This window comes from Raphanus sativus, chromosome 2 (assembly GCF_000801105.2).
Source record: "Raphanus sativus cultivar WK10039 chromosome 2, ASM80110v3, whole genome shotgun sequence".
Lineage (NCBI taxonomy): Eukaryota > Viridiplantae > Streptophyta > Magnoliopsida > Brassicales > Brassicaceae > Raphanus > Raphanus sativus.
The window spans coordinates 19,485,804-19,508,406 of record NC_079512.1 but is presented as its reverse complement, the minus strand read 5'-3'; the positions used below and the strand labels follow the sequence as shown (position 1 = coordinate 19,508,406).

General features: G+C 36.5%; 4 protein-coding genes and 1 pseudogene across 4 annotated transcripts; 4 read left to right on the top strand and 1 right to left on the bottom strand.

Annotated features, from left to right (window-relative positions):
* The first annotated feature begins 1,686 nt into the window (after positions 1–1,686).
* Positions 1,687–2,830, top strand: LOC108836810 (probable pectinesterase 29; annotated as a pseudogene).
* Positions 2,831–4,158: 1,328 nt separating this feature from the next.
* LOC108843468 (40S ribosomal protein S8-1) lies at positions 4,159–5,779 on the top strand. The gene is made up of 5 exons (XM_018616670.2): positions 4,159–4,245; positions 4,339–4,411; positions 4,810–5,146; positions 5,243–5,442; positions 5,517–5,779. The coding sequence occupies exons 1-5, from the start codon at positions 4,242–4,244 to the stop codon at positions 5,590–5,592; spliced, it is 690 nt and encodes a 229-aa protein (XP_018472172.1). The 5' UTR covers positions 4,159–4,241; the 3' UTR covers positions 5,593–5,779.
* A 3,586-nt stretch (positions 5,780–9,365) lies between these two features.
* On the top strand, positions 9,366–15,058 carry LOC108843725 (sucrose-phosphate synthase 1). Its single transcript, XM_057002502.1, has 12 exons — positions 9,366–9,649; positions 9,753–9,842; positions 10,553–10,788; positions 10,926–11,688; positions 12,059–12,172; positions 12,265–12,396; positions 12,478–12,654; positions 12,808–12,861; positions 12,948–13,010; positions 13,093–14,007; positions 14,105–14,232; positions 14,556–15,058. Exons 1-12 carry the CDS (start codon positions 9,461–9,463, stop codon positions 14,824–14,826), a joined length of 3,132 nt encoding a protein of 1,043 aa, XP_056858482.1. The 5' UTR covers positions 9,366–9,460; the 3' UTR covers positions 14,827–15,058.
* A 2,236-nt stretch (positions 15,059–17,294) lies between these two features.
* Positions 17,295–18,824, top strand: LOC108843223 (heptahelical transmembrane protein 1-like). Its single transcript, XM_057002501.1, has 3 exons — positions 17,295–17,770; positions 17,861–17,936; positions 18,064–18,824. The coding sequence occupies exons 1-3, from the start codon at positions 17,490–17,492 to the stop codon at positions 18,682–18,684; spliced, it is 978 nt and encodes a 325-aa protein (XP_056858481.1). The 5' UTR covers positions 17,295–17,489; the 3' UTR covers positions 18,685–18,824.
* On the bottom strand, positions 18,720–21,841 carry LOC108843249 (probable galactinol--sucrose galactosyltransferase 6). Its single transcript, XM_018616396.2, has 5 exons — positions 21,622–21,841; positions 20,209–21,527; positions 19,924–20,133; positions 19,688–19,822; positions 18,720–19,443 (listed from the first exon to the last, which is right to left on the bottom strand). Exons 1-5 carry the CDS (start codon positions 21,820–21,822, stop codon positions 18,840–18,842), a joined length of 2,469 nt encoding a protein of 822 aa, XP_018471898.2. The 5' UTR covers positions 21,823–21,841; the 3' UTR covers positions 18,720–18,839.
* Positions 21,842–22,603: the final 762 nt, after the last annotated feature.

Genomic DNA, 22,603 nt, shown 5'->3' with positions numbered 1-22,603 from the left:
CTTACCAAACCTCTCTCTCGCCACCGTTTTGAAGCTCTCAATGTCAAGATTGGCCTAGCTGGAGGTAGTCCATCTTGAGGGGATATATTAGATACAGAAACACAATATGTTAGGATCACTGAGATTGCTTTCTTCACTATCATTGGCCCCTCATCACATTATGTATATTTTCTTCTCATATTTGTATATCTCTGTAACTATATATGTATTCCTATGACACTATCAATAAACGTACAATTCCATATCTGAATAGTATGGCCGTGGACTTGTTACCTCTTCGACTGACTATTTAACCTCTCCTCTTATGCTCTGTGATCATATCCTCTTTATGCCGTTCACTGTTTTTTCCCCTCTTCTTTCATGGCCCGGATTGAAATCGATTTCAATGGTTTATTTTCTTCATTATGACGGGGCAGCGTAATTAGATGGGCCAGATAGTGGAGCCTTATAAAAAAGGAATCCGACTACTAGGCTTTTTTTCAGACATCCACTTTATAAAGCTACCTGTGTCCAAAACCTCGGGACCCAGGGAGAACTATCAAGTATATAGACAATTATCAAAATCTCAGGATCCAGCCAGGGGGGATTTTAACTCGCGAAACTAAACAGCCCAGAGACAATTATTCTTTTATTTCTGTTACCATGTGATCTTAATCGTTGACTCACTTACAAATTTATTACTTCCTTAACTAGTTATGTGTTTTGTTTTCTTTATTTGATTAACTGAATCTTATACTAACTTTAATGAAATTGAATTCATTCTCAATTTCTTTTATTTCTATTTCCATTGTGATCTTAGTTGTCGATTCATTAACAAATTTGGTACTTCGCTACTAACTAGTTACGTGTTTTGTTTTCTTTGTATGATTAACTGAATCTTATACTACTTTTAATAAAACTGAATTCATACTCAAGTTCTTTTTTTTTCTATTTCTATTGTTATCTTAGTTGTTGATTCATTTACAAATTTGGTACTTCAATATTAACTAGTTGCGTGTTTTGTTTTATTTATTTGATTAACTGAATCTTATACTACTTTTAATGAAACTAAATTCATACTCAATTTCTTTTATTTATGTTTCCATTTTGATCATAGTATTTATTTACAAATTTGGTTAACTAATTGTGTTTTGTTTTCTTTGTTTGATGAACAGAATCTTACTATTTTTTATGCAGCTGAAATAAATTTGGTTGAATTTCTGTTAAATATAAGAAAAAGATCTAAATATACATGAATTTGAATATACTCATTTATAAATTCAATACACTTATATATAATATCAATACATTCATGAGTGAGTTCAATATTTTATAAAATGATTTATAAACCAAACAGAAAATACATGAATGTGATTACCAATATATCGATGTGAATAAAGGACAAATTTCCATATCATATTAATACAATTAATTAGTGTTCCAACTAAGAACAATGCTTCTATGTTGTTGAACAAAGAACCACGTTCAACAACAACAAAGTTTGTGTTGTACCGGCCATGAGAACTGCATGGATGGCTTAAAAAGTAGCTGAGAAGAGTAGATCTCTATGGTTTGTCAAACAATAGTTGCCAAGTCACTATCAAACGAGTCATAGACACATTTTATCCAATAGATCCAAAAAACTTACACAAGTAGCTACAACGCGTTGTCCAAAAAAACGCATAAGCTATGGTATATAATGAACACATGTCCCACTTAGTCTCTTACGTTTTGATATAATACTCTCTAATGGGAACTCATCAAATTTCCATCGCTTTTGTCACTCTTTTTTGTTGTTTCTGTCTACCTCGTCTGATAGAAGCTAAACGATACACAGGGTACCACCAACAAGTGTTCGTGGATCAATCTGGCAATGGAAATTTCACGACAATACAAACAGCTATCGATTCGGTTCCAGCCAACAATGGTAACTGGTTCTTCATCAACGTCGCAGCCGGCCTTTACAAGTCAGTAGTTACATTTAGTTAACTTGAAATGAAGTTTCATATATTCGAAAATTGCTTTGTAACGTTTTTTTTTCTTTCTCTTATGCCTTAGGGAGAAAATAACGATTCCACGTGATAAACCCTTCATTGTAATAGTGGGAGCTGGAGAGAGGACAACTAGGGTTGAATGGGACGACCATGAAACGCTTCAACAAAGTCCTACTTTTGCTGCTCTCGCAAACAACACCGTCGTTAAGAGCCTCACTTTCGTGAATACGTATAATTTACCGGATAATGGGGAAGTGAACAAAAAAAATGTGACTCCAGCGGCGGCGGCGTGGATCGAGGGTGATATGTGTGCTTTTTACTCGGTAGGGTTTGCCGGAGTTCAAGATACCTTGTGTGATTCGCTTGGTCGACACTTTTTTCACCGTTGCACTATCCAAGGCGCCGTTGATTTCATCTGCGGGAACGGCCAATCTATTTACAAGAATTGTGAGATTCAAGTTCTAGGAGAGACCCTAAAACGGGGGACAGCTGGATTCATAACGGCTCAAAAACGGATATACCCGGATGATGCGGATGGATTCGTGTTCATGGATAGCCTAGTTCACGGAATGGGGATGGCTTACTTGGGCAGAGCGTGGGGCAATTCCTCTCGAGTGATCTTTTGCTACACTAACTTGACCGACGTGGTTGTTCCCAAAGGTTGGGACGCATGGAACTTCGTGGGCCGCGAATCACAGCTGACGTATGCAGAAGTTGGATGCTTTGGAAGTGGATCTAGTACGACGAGACGTGTGAGCTGGGCTAAGAAGCCGAATGGAACCATCGTTCAAAGTCTGTGTAGTCTCGACTTCATTAATAATGGTCGGTGGGTTCAAGAGTTGCCCATTGGTGTTTGATTGATGTGTTTAGTTTGACTAAAAAGAAATACAATAAATACATGTAAAAAACTTATTTCTTATCAATTCAAACATAATGAGGTATATACAATCAAACAAAAAATTCAAAAAACAGGCTTTAGTTTTCAGGATTTAACCTTATAACACACTAATTTCAGATCAGTTGCCCTGGATATCGGATCATTTATGGATATGAACCTCATACGGACTATAGAATTCGATATTGGGTTTGAAATACTAATATCATATTCATGCCCTATATCTTGTTTTATCATCGTTGGTGCATTTGACAAAAAAAATCAATGATGTTTTTGCTTAAAACTTCTCGAATAAAATATAATAGGGACATATGTAAAATAATTTAACACTGTCAAACTTCCATGACATTCCGACTAAATATACACAAATCTCATATGTCAACGCAATATAAATTATTGAAAAATTCTACTTACAGGTTTCGATAATATGTGTTGTATTCTTCTAATTATGATAAAAAAAGTTTAGTGAATTTTTTTTTTTCTACATTCAGAGCTCAATAATTTTCCGAGAACTAAGAGCAATTCGAAATAGTATTTGATCTTATATCTTAGGAATAAAATTTTGATAAATAGATAAAACAGGACAAAAAGCAAGAACTAACTCTTTGCATAAATACTTTCTCTTACTTTTTGGAAACTATTTCTCCATTTAGCATCTTGTTAGTGGTCACATGAATTTGTTAAATTAAATTATTTATTTTAAAATTTTAAGAGAGTTTTCAACCTCTTACCATTAAAAGTATTTTAAGAGCATCATAAATTTTTGTCAAAGTCAGATATGTTTTCTTGTAGTAGTGCAATCACATTTTTGAATGAAAGGCATTCATAGACTGGGTTTTTCATCTACCCAACTCCATGGTGTCATCTTTTTTTTTTTTAACACCTCTCCATGGCATCATCGAAGACCACTTTTTGAGGAGTGGCAGCATGAAGAACTTGATAACCACTATATGATATCCCTGTGTTCTCCCTCTATGTTTTCTCATATCCTTTATAAGTTTCCTGAACAATGAGTTATGGCTTTTATAATTTACAATCGTAATAACATTAATCTTCTATGGCCGTGGACTTATTACCTTTTCAACTGATCTACTTGACCTCCTCTGATGCTCTAAATATCCTCTTTATGACATACACTGTTTTGTTCCCCCTCTTCTATTATGGGCCAGATTGAAATCGACTTTTAATGGTTTTTATTTTCTTTATTATAACGGGCCAGCGTAATCAGATGGGCCAGATGGGAGAGCCCTTTTAGAAAAGGGAAATCGACAACTAGGGTTTTGTTCAGACATCCACTTTATAAACCTACTTGGTGTCCAATTTTCACAGCTCCGGCGCAATTTTAACAGAGAAACTCTAATTAAGAGGCAACCATGGGTACGAACGTTCACTTCTCTATCTCTATCTCTTTCTTCTGTGTGTATGGTCTCTTGGTGCTAGAATCTGATATTGAATATGGTTTTTGATTAGGTATATCTCGTGACTCAATCCACAAGAGGCGTGCCACTGGAGGCAAGCAGAAGGGATGGAGGAAGAAGCGAAAGTATGTTTCTTTTTTAATCATACTCAAATATCTCTGTCGAAATGTTTCTGCTCTGTTTACAAACGTTTTTAAGAAACGGTTGAACGTAGGAAGTATGTAGCTGGAACGTTTTAACTTAGGTGATTCTGTTATCTGTTAATCCGAATGTTTTGGCTTAATAGATAATTAGTCTTATATCAAGATATTGTCATTAGCAAAAAAATATTTGTGGAAAGTAGTGATCTTTTAGAATTTCGGAGTAATAATCTTAATTGAAATGTTTCTCGAGATCATATTATGAAATCATATTCTTCAATTGTTGAAACATCATCCTCTTGTGTTTCTCCGACAGTGTCTGGTTTGTTTAATATGTTCATTTCTTGTTTTCTAATATTTGATTTGTTTGTGTTTATTTAAAGGTACGAGATGGGAAGGCAGCCAGCCAACACCAAGTTGTCCAGCAACAAGACGGTCAGAAGAATCCGTGTTCGTGGAGGCAACGTCAAGTGGCGTGCGTTGAGGCTCGATACTGGTAACTACTCTTGGGGAAGTGAGGCTGTTACCCGCAAGACCAGAGTCCTTGATGTTGTCTACAATGCTTCCAACAACGAGCTTGTACGTACAAAGACTCTAGTCAAGAGTGCCATTGTTCAGGTGGATGCTGCTCCATTCAAGCAGTGGTATCTCCAGCACTATGGTGTCGAGGTCGGTCGCAAGAAGAAGAATGCTGCTTCCGCTGCCAAGAAGGAAGCAGAGGTGAGAAGCTTCTTTTCTTTTAAGACAACTGTTTCCTTTGTCTTTTCGTATTGTAATACAGTCAGATGAAGCTGATGATACGTTTAATGTTTGTAGGATGGTGAAGAAGCAGCTCCAGCTGCTGCTGCTGCTGCTGCTGCTCCTGAGGAGGTGAAGAAGAGCAACCACGTGCTGAGAAAGATTGAGAGCCGTCAAGAGGGACGAAGTCTTGATTCCCACATTGAGGAGCAGTTTGCGAGCGGTCGTTTGTTGGCTTGCATCTCATCAAGGCCCGGCCAGTGCGGACGTGCTGATGGGTATGTCATCTTGATCCCATCCTTTCTTATTTGTTTATCCGTTTCTTATCTCTTGTGAATGTTGGCTTGTGCAGATACATTCTGGAAGGTAAAGAGCTGGAATTCTACCAGAAGAAGATCCAGAAGAAGAAGGGAAAGGGTGCTGCTTAAAGCTTGTTCTTTGCCTGAAACCTTTTTGTTTTCTTTATACATGCTGTTTTGAGGTTTCAGTTTGTAATACTGTGTGAGAACTTATGTTTTCGGATTAGCTTGATATCGTATTTCTTAGTACTTCCATCAGTTATTATTGATTTATTGTACAATGGTTTGAGATATCTATTTTCATGGTTTCCCTTTATTATTAGGTTAATTCTGGATTGGATGTATAACAATATAAATGACAGAGTACTTAAGAATGAAGCATAGTATTTGGAGCCTAACTGTAAGGCTCTGGCCACTCTTGTTAGTGATCTTTATGCCTTCACTTGGCCCGTGGACTAACTACACCACGCGGTCGACATATCAGTCGATGCGTTAAATCCTACAGTCATCAGAAGGTTATTTTAAAAAATTGACTTCCCTCATTAGGTACGTACAACAAATCAATTCATGATTTCATGTTACTACTATTCTATTTCAAAAATGTTTAACTGGGTTCATCACAGATGTGTGACGAAAAATATAACTAGAGTGTTGGTCAGATGTAATTTTCTTTTACTTCAGTTAGATGTGTTGTAATGACCGTAACTTTTCTTAAATTCTAGTGTTATTTGTTTAATGGATTCTAGTTTTCTTACAAAATTTATTGTTGTTAAAAAGAATATTTTTAATGATTATATGATTCCATCAAATTTATTGTTTTTGGGACTTCAATTCTATAAAATTTTACCCATAAAACAAAGCTTTATAAATCTTGAATACATCTCCTGGATTCTAAAATCATTATACAAATATTTTCATACATTTTAAATATGAAAACTCTTTGGAACTTTATACAATAATTTAACAAATCTCACTCCTATATTCAACCAAGTCTATAATTTACTGCCACTAATACCCCTTTAAACTTTGGTGATTTGACAAAAAATTAACTTGGTGATACAATTAATTAATTAATCTAATTAAACTTTTCAATATACACATTACACTATGATATATACATACTATAGGATCAAAAAATTATAGCTTATGCTACTAATGCTACTAAATGTATGTCTTATGGAAAACTTAAATTTTTGGTAAAATTAAATTTTGTTTATTGCTTTAGAAGATTAGAAAATGAGTATCAGCGTTAAAAAGATTAGAAAATGAGTAAACACTTAACCAAATGGTTTACCAAAAGCAACAAGGCTACACCAAATGCCTTATGTAATGGCAAGGTTATGGACTATACATAATTGTCTTAGTTTTCTAACACGTTATGTAATGATTTATTAGAAATATTTTCAAATAGTAGTAAAATAAGTTTTTATAACAAAATTAGTACATAAAAATTCTCAAAACAATATTTCTAACGTTAGAAGACTTGATCAAGAAGAAGACATGCAAAGATATATGCGAGACTTCTCTCAAACCAGACTCTGCTAGAATACTTCTTTTCAGAAGTCTTGTCGATGGAATGATGGAAATACATTCCAAATTAATCATCCATATGTGTTTAGATCGCTCTTCAGTCTACCTTATTTATCAAGAAAACCAGAAGTTCGTTGGCAAAATTGGCAATCTTCAGTATTCTTGCTTTAGTTAATCAGGAGCCTATGATTCCTCTTCCTGAAGAGAACAAAGCCTGGAAGAAATCACCTGAACAGAAAAAGCTTGTTTTCGGAAACTCAAAAAACAGATAGTTATAATTTAGGAACATTAGCTCAGGTTATTCTTCTTCCCGAGTCATGGGTTAACGCCCGTACTCTACTTGAGAACACTCTCAATGACAATTTTAGGCTCAATAGTCTATGTTCAAGTCCAACACCATTCCAAGCTGAAGCTTCAGACTTGATTTGTAAACTAAAGACAAGAGATCCTAAATCAAGGTACGTAAGTAAATCAATTGGTTTATCAAAGTAGTTAAGTAAGTTCTTGGGATTGAATGTTAACTTTTTTCTTTGTAGATTGAGTATTAGTGAACTACCCATTCATCCTCTCTTTTGGCCCTCTGTGAAAAAACTAGAGTTTCTAGCAAAGTTAGGTGATGGAATGAAATACTGGAGAGATAACAAGGTTATAGTTAGCTTCAATAACCAAGGTTCGAGTTTTTTAAAAACTGATTACTGGATTCAACTAGATACTAAAGTGGAGACCGCATTGCATAAAGTGAAAAAGAGAGATCTTTATGGACTTGTCTTTGGGATAATACATACGGTAAGACATCTCCATGATAATACTGATATAGCAAATGGTACAAGGGCAAAGTTAGGAACTAGTGAAGAAAGTGTTTATAATTATTACGCTACCAGATTTCCTAGAGTGTTTATGGTAGTCTAATTTAAAAAAATACACTCAATCAAAAATACCTTAACATTTGGGTTTAAAGTTTAGTGATTATTTTTTAATATTTAGTATTTAGGGGGTAGGGTTGGGTTTATAAACTTATATAAAATGTTTTGAAAATTATTTTTAAACTTTTATAAATTATTTATGAGAGTTAATTTAATCATTTTCATCACAAATTTAAGGTATTTAATTATGGAAATTATTATCCCTTAAAAGCAAATTTGAAAGTAATATCAAATTTGTAGTAAAATTGAAATTTTCCAATTTTATAAATATTAAATTTAATAAATGTATATTTTATATTTGAGTTAATGTTTTAGTGAATAGAGTTTAGAGTTTAATACTTAAAGTAATGCTATGATTTAAGATTTAAAAGTTTAGTATTTTTTGTTAAATGAATATTATTTTGAAGATTTTTAATCTTTCATTTTTGTTTCAGCTACATATATATATGGGATGTATCCATGTTTTATGTTAAATGAAATATTTTGAAAAAAAATATTAAAGACTAAGAAAGGTAAACCGAGTTGGTCTTAGTCTGCTAAACCGAAATTAAGCTTAAAATCCGTAATATCATCTGAGACGGTTAAGAAGCCGAGCTACGAGGGTTTTATGAAGGAGAGTCGTTATCTCTTTTTAGGCGTAACTAAACTTTTTTTTAATTTTAGTACCCATTGTCATGTTGCTTAAGGTAATACTTTTTGTTTTAAGGGCAACTAAATTTAAACCACGAATTTTTTAATATTAAAAGTTCATGGTCTAAAATTTGATGGATTCACGGTTTAAATTAAGTGCAACTTAAAGTTAAAAAAAAAAGTTTTTTACCCATCAATATTTGGATTTTGTAGCCATTGTCGCCTTGCTTAAGGTTTCTCTGCCAGACAAAGTTTAAATTGATGGATTCATATCATTTATACCAAGTTAATCAAATAAATAATGACAGGCAAAGACCAATGGAAAAGTAAATAAGTCATGGTTTAAAATTAATAATCCATATGTTTAGTATGAATTATTAATGTTTGAATTGATGGATTCATATGATTTATACCAAGTTAGTCAAATAAATAACATTCCAAGAATATGCTCTTCGTTCTCTATCAGATGAATCTATCATTCGGATCTATGCCGAATATTCATTTCACATTCACGGTATGTTGTGGAAACTAAGTATCAGTCCGAATCAAAGTGAAAATGGTCAAACAGGACTATAAAATACATGGTTATAACTTATCACTAGTCAAATCAAACACCTAATTTAGTAAAGAAAACTTATTTTACTTTCCTAAATTTGCTATAATCAGTCAAAACAAGTTTCAATTCTGTAAGAACTATATTTTATGACAGTTTTCTTTCCTTATTAAAAAAAAAACTAATGTAATAAAAACAAATAAAAGGTGGGCAGAGTTGTGAGCCGTTCGAAACGGATGCGTGTGGAGTGGACCTGTCCAAGCTGAGTGGTTTGTCCTCTTTCGATCAAAAAGGCAAGCGATAAAAGCAAAAAGGGTACGAGAATCATTCTCTAAAGCAGCATATTCGCAAAAGCAAAGGAATGGCAGGGAACGATTGGGTGAACAGTTACTTGGAGGCGATTCTCGACGTCGGTCAGCCGCTCGACGATGCTCATGCTCGACCTTCGCTTCTTCTGAGGGAGAGAGGCCGTTTTACTCCTAGCCGTTACTTCGTTGAAGAAGTCATTACTGGTTACGATGAGACTGATCTTCACAAATCATGGGCCAAGGTAAAGCACACACTGCTCTGCTTCTTCTTCTTCTTCTTTTGCTTTTGTGTTTGTTTATGATATATGTGGTGATAAAGTTGGTTGGATTTTTTCTTATTATTAGGCTGTTGCTACGAGGAGTACACAAGAGAGGAACACACGGTTGGAGAATATGTGCTGGAGGATCTGGAATCTCGCTCGTCAAAAGAAGCAGGTTCAGTTTTTTTTTTCTAAAAAAAAACTTTTTCACTCTTTTTTGCTTGTAACTTTATAATAAAGTAGATGTTTCTTATGCAAGTGTAATCTAGTATCATAGCCATGCAGTCTTGACTTTGATCTGAATTGTTTGACTCTGAAGTCATGTTTGTTTATGCTGGTCTCCTCTGGTTTCAAGTCTCAACCTTTTTTTCTAATTGTTCCTGTTTGCATTTTTCAATCTCTTTTTAAAAAGGATACATTAGTAAGAATAACAATATAAAAAACATCAATCTCTTTTTAAGGAATCAACGTGGAGTAGTCATTAAAAATGAGCTTGGGGTAACTTTACTAGAGAGGTCGTTACCTCAACTCAAAAAGATTCTGACCATTGTCATAGTGACAGCTAATATTACATGTTCTGGTTTCGGATCTGGTATTACAGATTTTTGCTCCCAACTTCCTGGTATTTAAAAATTAAAAAAAAAAAGAATTTGGCGTAGAATTTTAACTTTCAAGTTTCAATAGCTATCATGTCCTGCTTTGTGACCTTTGTATCTTTGAATTATGGAATTAGCTATTAACTTGATGTTGTTGTATTACTTTGTCCTTTATGATTTTTTTTTAACATAATATGTCAGAGAGTTTCTGCTCTAGAAACATTAGCGTTTCTAAAGTCTATTGACAACTAACTTATGTTCTATCTGCTCATTCTTATGTTTGGTGCAGCATGAGGAAAAGGAAGCAAAGAGGCTGGCTAAGCGCCGTCTTGAGCGTGAGAGAGGTCGCAGGGAGGTAACAGATGATATGTCCGAGGAGTTTTCTGAAGGAGAGAAAGGAGACATGGTCAGTGACGTCTCAACTCATGGAGCGAAAACCAGGCTGGCGAGGATCAATTCTGCTGAGTCGATGGAGATATGGGCAAATCAACAGAAGGGAAACAAGCTATATCTTGTTTTAATAAGGTATGTGCTCAAAAATCTGAGTAAACATGTTTTCAAATGATTTGCTAATTGAGAATTTGTAAAAGATAGGTGATGGAAAGTGTTAGAAGTGTTCTTTGTGTGATAGTTATTTAACATTCAGTTGTGCATGCATGCAGTCTTCATGGTCTCATACGTGGTGAAAACATGGAGCTCGGCCGTGACTCTGATACTGGTGGCCAGGTTAAATACGTTGTGGAGCTTGCAAGGGCTTTAGGATCGATGCCAGGAGTTTACAGGGTCGACTTGCTTACCAGACAAGTGTCTTCACCAGACGTTGACTACAGTTACGGCGAACCTACAGAAATGCTAACTCCAAGAGACTCTGAAAACCTCTCGGATGAGATGGGGGAGAGTAGCGGTGCTTATATCGTGAGGATACCATTCGGCCCCAAGGATAAGTACATTCCAAAAGAACTTCTATGGCCTCACATTGCCGAATTCGTGGACGGTGCTATGAGCCACATCATGCAAATGTCCAGTGTCCTCGGTGAACAAGTCGGTGGAGGAAAGCCTATTTGGCCCTCTGCCATCCACGGACACTACGCTGACGCCGGCGACGCTGCTGCTTTGCTCTCAGGTGCGCTTAACGTGCCTATGATTCTCACTGGCCACTCGCTCGGTCGAGATAAGCTGGAGCAGCTTTTGAAGCAAGGCCGCCTCTCGAAAGAGGAGATAAACTCGACTTACAAAATCATGCGTCGGATAGAGGGTGAGGAGTTAGCTGTTGACGTTTCGGAAATGGTGATAACTAGCACAAGGCAGGAGATAGATGAGCAGTGGAGGTTGTATGATGGGTTTGACCCCATATTGGAGCGTAAGTTGAGAGCAAGGATCAAGCGGAATGTGAGTTGCTATGGACGGTTCATGCCTCGCATGGTTGTAAGTAACTTTTAAGCCTTTGCTATTTTCTTGATCTTTTGAACAATTAGGAGATGTTGGTTGGTTAGCTACAAACTTCTGAAGTATCATAACAATATATATATTACTCCTTCCGTTTCATAATACTTGATGCTTTAGAAGGATAATTTTGTTTCAAATTAGTTGAAGTTTTGAGATTTTAAGGTTACTTTAACTTTATTAGAAACTGTTCAACCAATTAGATTTCACAGTTTTTTATTATTGGTTAATTGATTTTAAAATTATATCTTTAAAATATTATTTATTAAAAAAATATAATTTTTTTAATCTTTGTGCACTATATTATGAAACGGAGGGAGTATGTTTTATTTATTTATTTTTGATGATGCAGAAAATTCCACCTGGGATGGAGTTCAATCATATTGTCCCACATGATGGTGATATGGAAGATGCAGATGGGAATGATGAGCATCCCACTTCTAGAGATCCACCAATATGGGCTGAGGTTCTTGCTTGAATATATAGCATCTACATTATATTGTTATTGCACATTATGTTTCTGTCAAGCAGCTTACTTAGACCTCCAAATTCTTACAGATAATGCGTTTCTTTTCAAATTCCCGAAAGCCTATGATACTTGCACTTGCGAGGCCTGACCCCAAAAAGAATATCACGACGTTAGTGAAGGCATTTGGAGAATGTCGGCCACTGAGAGAGCTTGCTAACCTGGTAATGTTGTTAGGGACTTTTGTAAATATATTTCTCTTCTCAACACTTTTGGTTATTTGTTTTATGTTTTCTGGTTTGCAGGCACTTATTATGGGTAACCGTGATGGGATTGATGAGATGTCGAGCACGAGTTCTTCTGTTCTCCTTTCTGTTCTGAAGCTAGTTGACAAGTATGATCTCTACGGTCAAGTTGCGTACCCTAAACATCACAAACAGTCTGATGTTCCAGACATATATCGCCTAGCTGCAAAGTCCAAGGTACTCTTGACACTTCATTATAATGTTACTTATCATTAGATGTATTGTCATCTTAAGTTTCTTGAGCTGTTCACAAAGAAACATTCTGCTTAGGATGTTTTTGCCATTCATCTCTTTAGTAGATTAATTATTGTGCATGTGGGTTCTTTGCAGGGTGTTTTCATCAATCCAGCTTTCATCGAACCCTTTGGACTTACTCTAATTGAGGTTTTTTTTTCCTTCTTCATCTATGTTCAAATGTGTTAGTTTCATGACTTATGTGTTTGTTTGTTTTTTTTTTTTTTGCCTTCTAGGCTGCAGCCTATGGTTTGCCAATGGTTGCTACACAAAATGGCGGTCCTGTAGATATACACCGGGTATGTATTCTTATTGATACCCTCAAGACTATTACATATAATGTGCCTTCTTGGTTGTTCTAATATAATACTTTTCTTCCAGATTCTGGACAATGGGCTCCTTGTGGATCCTCATGATCAGCAGTCTCTCTCCGAAGCTCTTCTTAAGCTTGTTGCTGACAAGCAACTATGGGCGAAGTGTAGGCAAAACGGGTTGAAGAACATTCACCAGTTCTCGTGGCCAGAGCATTGCAAAACTTACCTATCTCGCATAACCAGCTTCAAACCAAGACATCCCCAATGGCAAAGCGATGATGATGACGGTGACAACTCAGAGCCTGAGTCACCAAGTGATTCCTTGAGAGACATACAGGATTTATCCTTGAACTTGAGGTTTTCATTTGACGGTGGAAGTGGGAACGACGGCTCCATGAATCAAGAAGGGAGCTCCTCCATGGACAGGAAGAGCAAAATCGAAGCTGCTGTCCTGAACTGGTCTAAAGGCAAAGATAGTAGCCGCAAAATGGGATCGCTGGAGAGGTCAGAGAAGTTCCCGGCGGTGCGGAGAAGGAAGTATATTGCTGTCATTGCTCTTGACTTCGATGGGGAGAAAGACACACTAGCTGCTACAAGAAGGATCCTAGAGGCGGTTGAAAAGGAGAGAGCTGATGGATCTGTTGGGTTCATATTGTCAACATCTCTAAAAATCTCTGAGATAACATCTTTCTTGGCGTCAGGAGGGTTAAACCCTAATGATTTCGACGCTTTCGTATGCAACAGCGGGAGCGATCTTTACTACACATCTCTCAGCTCTGAAGATGGTCCTTTTGTTGTTGACTTTTACTACCACTCCCATGTGGAGTATCGCTGGGGTGGTGAAGGGCTGAGGAAGACATTGATCCGTTGGGCGTCTTCGGTTAACGAGAAAAGAGCTGAGAATGATGAGCAGATAGTCACTCTTGCTGAACATCTTTCAACTGACTACTGTTATACCTTTGCTGTCAAGAAGCCTGCAGCGGTAAGTTTAATTAATAAGTCCACCAAATCAAGAACGTCTCATTGGATTTTCTTAGTTTTAGCGTTAATAGCTTTTTTTTTTTGCTTTTTATCTTCAGGTACCTCCAGTGAGAGAGCTCCGGAAGCTGCTTAGGATCCAGGCGTTGCGTTGTCATGTCGTTTATAGTCAAAATGGCACCAGAATAAACGTGATACCAGTGCTGGCTTCTCGTGTACAAGCCCTAAGGTAACTACTACTTCCTTCTTTCCACGAAAATAGATGTTCTAGAAAGAAAAAAGACTGTTTCAGAAAGACAAATCTTTTATGTTTTCTATGCAGAAATTGTAAACTTCAATTTTTTTTTTAGTTTATTGAATTATTATTGGTTAGAAGTTATTGGAAAGTGATAATTGCAAAAATGATGCATTTATAAAGTGATTTTATAGTGAAAACACTAAAATCTATTTTTAAGAAACATAGGTAGTACCGTAGTAGTAAGTACAAAACTTGTGGTGCAAGGAAGTAATTATATGGTTTCTGTTACTTACTAATCAGTTATGGTGACCCAGGTACTTGTTTGTTCGGTGGGGGATTGACTTGGCGAAGATGGTGGTGTTCGTGGGAGAATCAGGTGACACTGATTACGAAGGATTGCTCGGAGGGCTTCACAAGAGCGTTGTGCTAGAAGGGGTGTCTTGCAGCGCAAGCAACGCTTTGCACACTAACAGGAGCTATCCCCTCACTGACGTGATCTCCTTAGAGAGCAACAACGTGGTTCACGCACCCTTGGATTCGGATATTCGTGATGCCCTGAAGAAACTAGAGCTTCTCAACGACTGAAACCATCACCAATCATCAATGATGGTTGGTACCAAATGTAAACTACTATCTTTTTCATAAACCACATGGTTTGGTTTTGTTTGATTTCTTTATTACTTAGTCATACATAAGCTGCCGGAAATACCGAACGTTTCGTATGGGTTGTCTTTTTGACACCCACCATATCTACTTAATATGTGCAATTACTCTAATAATAAAAAAAATTATAAGGAGAGATTCCGGTTTTAGATCATTAACATGAAATAAATAAAAATAAACCATTCCTTGAAATTTATTAGCCAAACACATGGACGTGATCCTAAATTAAAGCTTAATAAAGATGTTGACCTAGTATCTTTTAAGCGATTTTTCCAAGAAATATAGACACGTAGGTATAGATTGCGTACCTTATCTGGTTTTGTTGGGGTGTTGAAGCTCTCTTGGGAAACTTGGATGGTGGATTAACCGTTCCTTGTTAATGTTTGCTCAAAACGGCTTAGCAAATAGGCATTTCAGACCTATGGTGAACAAGTGATTTGTCACAATGTTGAATCACCGACAAAAATGATGTGTAACACATGTCACAAGACTTATATAGAGATATAAAAGTATATATATTATATAATTTTATAAACATGTATACATATATATTTATATAACGGATCGGATCGGATATTTGTTTTTAAAAATATTAGTATTTGTGATTTGCTTCGTCTTTGACGGATATTGGATTTTAGTATTTGCTTCGATTTGTTAAGTTACGGATATTCGGATTTTTCGGATCGAATCGAAACGAATAACGAATTGAATCAAAATTTACGGATATTTTGCCCACCCCTACTGATAGCTACATGACCATCATGTGCATCTCGGGATATAATAAATTTCATGTTAGTAGTGATATACGGTGTTATTCAATCCATGATTTAAAATCAATTATTAATGTTTTATAGTCCATTAAATTTTAAGCGTGATATTCAATCAATAGTTTAAAATCAATTATTAATGTTTGTAATCCATTAAATTTAAAAACGTTGAAGATTGTTTAAGTCGTTGAATTTTAAAATCTCTATAGTTTACTTTAGATTTTTATTGCAATCATTTATTCACGAGATTCTGCAATAAATTATTTGAAATTAATTTAAAATACAAAAAATTTAATTTTAAAAACTTGATTTAAATAAATCATTGAATAACAATAGATTTTAAAATAGAATTTAAAACCATCGTTCAAATAAATGTGATTTTTATTTAAATTTAAGTTTTATTAAAACACATAATTTATTACGACCCCTTTAAGTTTTAAGATTGTTTAAGTTGATGAATTCAATATTTTTTTTATAATATTTAAGTTTTTATTTCAATCATTTATAAGATTCCACAATAGATGATTTGAAGTCAATTTAAATTACAAAAATTCTTAAATTAGATTAAAAAGGCTGATTTAAATCATTGAATAACACTAAATTTTAAAACATAATTTAGAATGATCATTGTGGATTATATTTAGACTTAAACTTTATTAAAATACATGATTGAATAACATCTTTTAATTACATGTTTTTTTTCTTTATCTTTGTTGATCTTCTAATTACATGTTACAAAGATTATAATTCATTGTGAAAAAAAGAAATTGTCTACTTTTGAAATCCTTTATTAATAAATTTATATTCCAAATAAATTATAGTTACGATTGTTCTTACTAATCTTCTTTAGCTCTTTTCATATATCTAACAAATAAAATCTCAGTTCATAAGTCACTGATCGATACATTTTAAAAGGCTAGCCGCAGCTAGCCGAAAATGACACTAATATCTCAAAAACTTTGCAACAATTTTCAGTAGAAAATGTAGAACCGTTTGTGAAAATGATGCATGTATGTTTCCCTAATCATTAGTATTTTTTTGTCAACCACATGATTGAGAAGAGCTTTCATAGTTATTATACTCAGTCGACTAATAATTCATAAGTACATGTACTATATTGTTATCTTATTATCTTTGTGTATCTGAGAAAAAAATATAAAACGAACTACTCGAATATTAGTTTTAAAATTTAATATACTCGAATCTTCAAAGTCAAGTAAACAAGAAACCATTCAGCAATCTTAATATACAAAGAATTTATTGCTGAATATAAAGGCCCCAACTACAAGAATGTACTATTTTAATTTATGTCTCTTTTTTTTCTTTCTAGAACTAAAAAAGATCCAGTGGGTACGAGGCATTACTCATGTATATAAGAGGCACAAGCCGGTAGTAGAATCTGAGTCGGTCGGTCTTGAAACCACCTAAATTTACTCTATTCGCACTCAAAAAGATTTCGAGTATCTCGAAAAGTAGTGTAAAACAAAATTCACTTTTCGTGTAAAAGATAATAAAAATGCGAAAAAGAGAAATAAATTTATTGATAACCTAACAAACATAAGAGATGAAAACACGACACCAACCTCTACCTGCATACTTAAGTTTCTTCTTTAAATGTTGCAGCTGTCTCCTTGCCTTTCCCATCTTCTCTCTCACTCCTAAGATTTAAATTCACACGTTAATATAGCTTCAATAACAATCTTTTTCATTTATATATTTTCCTCTCATATCTCAGATCTTCTATCACACCCCTCTTCCATTGATCTTTGAACCATAAAGAAAGTGTTATTGTCTTAAATAATCAACATTAGGTCTCATATGGACCAAGATGATCATAAAGACGAAGCAGAGACGGTGACTTGCGGTAACAGCAAATGCAAGAGCAAGATCGTCCCTGGAGATGGTCAAGCTGGAGACGAAACCATGAAGAAGAAACCGCAGAAGACGACAAGACGACGTCAGTTAATGTCGTTTAGCGAGCTTCCAGATTACATGAAGGATAACGAATTTATATTGAATTATTATAGAGCTGATTGGTCCATTAGAGATGCTTTCTTCAGCGTCTTAAGTTTCCACAATGAGTCCCTCAACGTTTGGACGTTAGTATATACTTATAACAAAATTTCATTTTTGTTTCTTTCTGGTTATTGTTTAATTTCTGATGATATTATTTTTCTTTGTTTTGATAGACATTTACTAGGTTTTATCTTATTTGTGGCACTTACTGTCGCCAACGTTATTCATCACGATAAGTTCTTCCCCGTGGTACGCCTCCTTTAATTAATTACTATGTCAACTCGATAACGTGACTATAACATACTTTTGGTATAAATTACTACTTTTTTGAAAAATGTAGTTAATTAGCTAATGATGGTATATGATGACTGTATAGGATGCAAAGAGTCCAGGGAATGTAACAAGATGGCCATTCTTTGTATTCTTAGCAGGCTCAATGTTCTGCCTACTCTCAAGCAGCATTTGTCACCTCTTCTGCTGCCACTCGAAAGACCTTAACCTCTTCCTCCTCCGCATAGACTATACCGGTATAGCCGTCATGATCATCACTTCCTTCTTCCCAGCAATGTACTACATCTTCCAATGCACTCCTCGTTGGTACGTCATCTACCTCACAGGCATCACCTCTATGGGAATCTTCACAATCATCACACTCTTCACTCCATCACTTTCCTCTCCCAAGTACCGAGGTTTTCGCGCTTTGCTTTTCGCCTCCATGGGGCTCTTCGGAATAGTCCCAGCTGTCCATGCGCTTGTGGTTAACTGGGGAAACCCGCAAAGGAACGTGACGCTCATGTACGAGCTGGCTATGGCAGTGTTTTATCTTGTTGGGACAGGGTTCTATGTAGGGAGAGTGCCTGAGAGGTTTAAACCGGGTTGGTTTGATCGTGTGGGGCATAGTCATCAGATCTTCCATGTGTTTGTTTTGTTGGGTGCCTTGTCTCACTATGCAGCTGCTCTCTTGTTCTTGGACTGGCGTGACCATGCTAGTTGTTAAACCAATAAATATATATATTTTTAATTCTTCTGAACTAAAAAAGTACTATTATTATTATTATTTTGTTTTTATCACATGGAAAGAAATTGTAATAACCGTTTTGTTACATCAAATTGTAATATCCGTGTTGATACATCAAATTGTAATTCATCAGATCATAACTTAATTTCCATTGCATGTAATCGTTTGGTCTCTGAAGGCATCTTTTCCAACTCAAAAGTGACCAAACCAGAGGAGGCATCATACTCAAATGCAACTTCATTTGACTCAACAACACATCTCTTTGGCTTCACAGATGAGTAAGCTCCAAATTTACCACACCCTTTGACTTCCATTACCACTTTCATCTCCTCAACGTCATATCTAAGTCCTTCGATAGCTCCTCCCGAATTGTACATGTTTACAAGACCGAGCGGAGCAAATGAGACACCATCACTAGCTAGGTGAGTAATGGGACTCACAGTGAAGATCTCATGCTCGCGGATCTTCAGTGAGATCGGTAGAGACACATTGTATGGCATAACGCTGAGTTCTCCTCTGCTTTGGGAGTAAACAGCACAGTCTCCGTTCCAGGTCTTTGGATCAGTGGAGGCCTCGGATATCAAATGAACATCACGACCACGGATGGAGCCGGTGATGCATTCAGTTTGTGTCTGGTGGAAGATGTTTTTCCTTTCCGTGCTACTCCAAGCTGCTCCTTGGCAGTTGTACACACCAAGAACTCCAGTGTATTTGTTCATGTTCCATATCTTTAGCAAGCTGAAACCATACAGTGCATGGTAAGAAAATGATCAATTAAATAAAACTTAGACTTATATTAAACCAATGTTAGAGCTGGTCCCGGACATATTCAAGTGTTAACATTGGCCTTCTGCCTCCAAATTTTTTCGAGTTAATAAATATAAAAATAGGTTTCTAAATTGTTTTTTAAAAAAAGTAATTTTTTTTACTAAATTGTTTAAAGATTTCAAAATCACAGGGTGGCGGGTGGCCAATATATTACCTAACACCATCCCGGGCAGGATCTGCGAATAAACAATCTTGTGTTGGTCTACCAGGCAATCGAGCACGAAGAATCGATCCATCAGGCAACACAAGCTTTCTTAGAAGATCAAAGTTGTGCTTCCCAGGAGCATCACTACTCTCATCAAACACATATACAACAAACAATGTAAGTTGCAATTAATAGTGTCATGATTCAGTGGACGAATTTAAAATGAACTTTGATTAGATACGCACCTAACATAAATAGGTCCACCACTAATGGCCCTAGCAGAGGCATGGTATTCTGCAGCAGGGTGCACAGAATGAAACATGTCCCAGTCAGGCACCATAAACTCTCCCAAGAACACACTGTTGTACGCAACCGAGGCAATGTGTATGGTGTGAGACACCGGATCTCGTGGGTAGAAATCATCTGATGCTCTAATCACAGCTGCTTGCTTCGAGCTGCATCATACATCCAATTCCATAAACTTTACTAAATCAAAACACACACAAATTAAAAGATAACACAATACTCACCAGTAGAGAGCATCCGTATTATGGCTCATACAAGCAATGCACCCATTATCAGGGAAGTTCTTAGAAACAGAGGAGTCAAGAGCTTGATGATACTGACTCGTTAACTCGACTCGACCCCCTAAACCACCTCCCAAAGTCTCCAATATACACTGCACATCAACTTTCACACCGTCCACACCAGCATCAGCCAAGTAACCATGAAGCTCGTTATAAAATCTATACACATTCTTCGGGTTAACCAAACCCAACCCTTGTACCGCCATAGCATCCGTCTTCCACGTGGGCTCGTTCTCCACCACGCCTTTCGACACAACCGGATACTTCATCGAAGACCCGTATTCCTCCCCGGGTCGCACCCCGCCCCAGTAACCCGTGATCGCGTGCCACACGTAAACATATTTCAAACCGTGCTTCTCTTTAGCTATGTCTACAATGTTCTTGATTCCTAGCGTCGGTTCATCCTTGTTCTTGAACTTCGCGTTCTCCCTGACCCCGGTTAACCGGAAAACCGGGTTCTCAACCGGGTCATCATCTTTCGCGACGGATTGCCACCCGTCGTCGATGATGACGAACTTCGGCGGCGTGTCGCCGGAGGTTAGAGACTCGAGACCAGCTTCCACGCCTTCTTGAGTCACCTCCTGGTAAAACGCGTCCCAAGTGCACCACCCGAAGTAGTCAACGATCCCCGGGAGCTTCTTCTCGTGACGTTGACGGAAACTCTTGAGATGCAACTTAACGGTGCGGATAGCGTCCGTTATCGTCTTGAACGGATCCGTGCCGGCGTGAATGTACAAAGAGTGAGTGAACGACGACGTTTTGGTGTCGCCGTCTCCGCTCTCCAAACAGAGCTCCACCTCATCGTTAACGTTTCCTTGAAGACACGAACGGAACGAGCCTTCGATTAACGGTAAGAAGACGGTGTAGAGTTTTTGGTTTGTCTCGTCAAGGTGGGACCCGTCGTTGGATTCAACCAATAGGAACTGAGTTTCTAGAGGAACGTCGCGGCCGAGCTCACCCATTCTCTGGGCCATCCACCAGAGCTTGAACCGGAAACAAGCCATGAACCGGGATTCGTGAAGTGAACCAATCGGTACGATGTGGTTGCTCTCTTCCTTGTCGAATACAGCTCCGAGGAAGACTCCTTCGACCGGTCCCGCGTCGGAGGATGACGTCGTGATGACGTTGTCTGGTAAACCGGTTAGAACCGTCCGGTTTTTTATGATTAGATTCCCATTGGAAATACAAACCGCCGGTTTAATAGTCATTGCTTCTTCTTCTTCTTGCTTTTCTCTGTACCGCGCCGAGACTGTCCTGCTTCTCTGTAATATAAGAAGATCGAGAGCTATCAATGGAGAAGATAAAAAAGTCAAATCTATCAATCTGTTTATAGAATAGATTTAAAAAGAACAGTACCTTATATGAAGAGACTTGATGAAAAGATGAAATACAAGAAGACGAGGAAGGGAAGAGACGAAGCTGTGATGAGAGAAAGCGAGGTTGAGGTTTCGGATTCAATGGAAGAGAAGAAGAAGAGAATCGATATGTGAGAGAGTGAGACAGAGGATGAACCCTTTTTATACCGTGAGTTTCATTGAAGCATCCCTGTGACGCCATTTTTTATTTTATTTTTTCTCGTTGCTGCAAAGTTTTTGTTTTTACAAGTTTCTCGGAGTTTTTAACAATTTTATCCGATTCCACCGTATTTAAATTTATTGGAAAGATATTAATCCTTTTCTAGTTTTTAGTAACAATTTTTTAAATACTCTTTTAAAAATTTAAACTGTATGACATGACATATTAATTGCGTTTGATTCTTTCTATCAATAGTATTCTATCTTTACGCATAATATTTTAGGTGATTTCTGATTTTTCGTGTTTAAGAAGTTTCGATCGCCTTTGGTCATGTGTTGTACGGTCTATCTCATTCTTTGGTTCTGTAAGAAGAATAGTTAGATTTGATTTTACCAAAAAAAAAAAAAAAAAAAGAATAGTTAGATTTGAACGTTGACAGATTAAAAAGGAAGGATGAGGTTGCCACGTAGGATCTATGCTGTAATCTCATCGGGTTAAAAGAAGTTCCCATTGGTCCGCGTGTTGACCAAACTCGGAGACTCAAAGACTTTAAGGATCTATAGATATTTTTGCACGACCGTATCACGTGTCATCGTGTCAGCGGAGTCTTGATTTTATCACAAGATATAAATCTTTCTTCAGCTAAAATTCTAGAAGAAAAAGAGAGGTTTACTTGTAACTTGTTAGCAGATGGGCATGTTAATGGGTTTATGCATTTAACATTTTCTGAAATGAGATTGGAATCTGAAACAATCAATCAAAATTGTTCAAAAGTATTAGTGATAATGTCTTATATAAGCTAATGTTCTTTTATTTCTACTGT